The sequence below is a fragment of the Plasmodium gonderi genome (assembly GCF_002157705.1).
Source record: "Plasmodium gonderi DNA, contig: Pgo-contig_845, whole genome shotgun sequence".
Classification (NCBI taxonomy): Eukaryota; Apicomplexa; class Aconoidasida; order Haemosporida; family Plasmodiidae; genus Plasmodium; species Plasmodium gonderi.
Window position 1 is genome coordinate 1 of NW_021629546.1, and position 1,820 is coordinate 1,820.

At 25.4% G+C, this 1,820-nt stretch overlaps 1 protein-coding gene across 1 annotated transcript; it reads left to right on the plus strand.

Annotated features, from left to right (window-relative positions):
• Positions 1 to 139: 139 nt before the first annotated feature.
• On the plus strand, positions 140 to 1,218 carry PGO_004385 (Pv-fam-d protein; the record flags this gene model as incomplete). The annotated part of the gene is made up of 2 exons (XM_028691471.1): positions 140 to 208; positions 355 to 1,218. The coding sequence occupies 2 exons, from the start codon at positions 140 to 142 to the stop codon at positions 1,216 to 1,218; spliced, it is 933 nt and encodes a 310-aa protein (XP_028547272.1).
• Between the last annotated feature and the right edge of the window lie 602 nt (positions 1,219 to 1,820).

The following is a 1,820-nucleotide window of genomic DNA, read 5'->3' on the forward strand; positions in this document are numbered from 1 at the left end:
ATAGTTGTTTAGAATAGATTATGCCAACAACGGGTTAGAAAAAACAACAGTTGTTTAATAGATAAAATTTTAATTCTTAAACTACTGTTATAACATTAGTACAAATTTTTCATATAAAGAAAAAAAAAAAAAAAAAAATATGTTTTCATATTTTACAAAAATTTTTACATTTTCTCTTCTGTTATGGAGGATTCAATATTCCGATGAGGTAGAACAATAACTGTGTTTTAAGTTTTTTAAGCACAAATTCTTATATTTTTTATATTTATTTATATGCGAGAATATATATATATATGTATACATGCATGCATATGTTTATACTTATTAATTTTTCATTTTTACTTTAATTTTTAGTTATCTGCCATTCATAAATCGCTTATTAAGAAGACTAATCACAATGGTAAGGCAAATGTTAGAGATAGCAGAATGTTAATGGGGGGAAAATCATTATACTCGGAACAAAGCTATTCAGATCTTAGTGTAGATTTAGAAGATTCATCGGATGAAAAAGATATGTCGACTAATGAACATTTCAAAAAAACATTACAAGATAAAAATATTCAAAAACGATTGAATACATTAAATTGTTGTGATAGTTCTGATGCCACACAAATTAGTACATTGAATGATGAAAATATCTCTGAAATTACATCTAATTCATTTCAATCGTCGGATATGCTGGAAAAATTTCTGGAGACATACAAAGTTTACGATAGTAACAAAAAACATACAAATAAGGCAAGTTATAATGATAGTGTTTTTTCATTTATTAGTGACATGCACAGTGAGTATATGAAAACAGGATCATATCCTCAAAATGAAGCGTTTCATGAAGTTGTTAAGTATAATGGAAAAAACGGAAGGAATCACAGATCAAAGTTACGAAGATTAATTAGCGACCTAGATCTCAAATTTGAAGTAGAAATGCTGCGAGCCAAAAGATTGGATTCTAGCCAACACTCTCTTTCGAAGTCTAAAAGTATTTCTAGTTTTATTTCTTTTTATGCAAGTAAATATAGAGTAGCTACACCATTTGCTGTAACCATGGCTTCTATATTTACATTTTTATCATTTGGAATGGTAGTACCAGCCACTATATCGACTGCAATAGCAATAGCTATGTTTTCAGGTTACGAGATGAAAATAAATAAACTAAGAAGGATGAGTACAGTTTACAAATTATTTATTGCAAATAATAAACATATGAAATACCTTTGAATAACCACCACCACCCTTTAATATATATTCAAATATAATACATTAACTTTAATACACCAAACATTCAACACACTGAATAATAAAAATTAGTATTTTTCCCTATTTATTTATAAAAATTGTATATTTGCTAATATATTGAAATTAAGAGTTTTTTTTAATAGTTTTTTTCTATGTCTCCCTGAATAGATATATTCAAAGCAAGAGTAACTTGCCTATTTTTATTATTAATTTCGCACACATGTTTGTTGTGAAATAATGTGTTGTGCAAAAGAATACTTTGTGATTTATCTTTCTTTTTTTTCTATATCATATTGATTTACTAATCATGTTAAAAATGAACATATATATATACATACCATTTTAGTTATAAAAAAAAAAATTCTATATAATTGTATTAATTTAAGTAGTTTGTTTACAAAATTTTATATTTCTTAATTTTTAAAGCAACCAAAAATATGTTTTAACTTTAGCATGACACGTCTCTTATGAGAATTGTTATATAAAATGCAATTATTTAATAATTATGTCTATTAAAACAAAATAGGAGTAATTTCTTTTCGTTATTAATTTATAAATACTCGGTATAACGAATCGTCACTTGA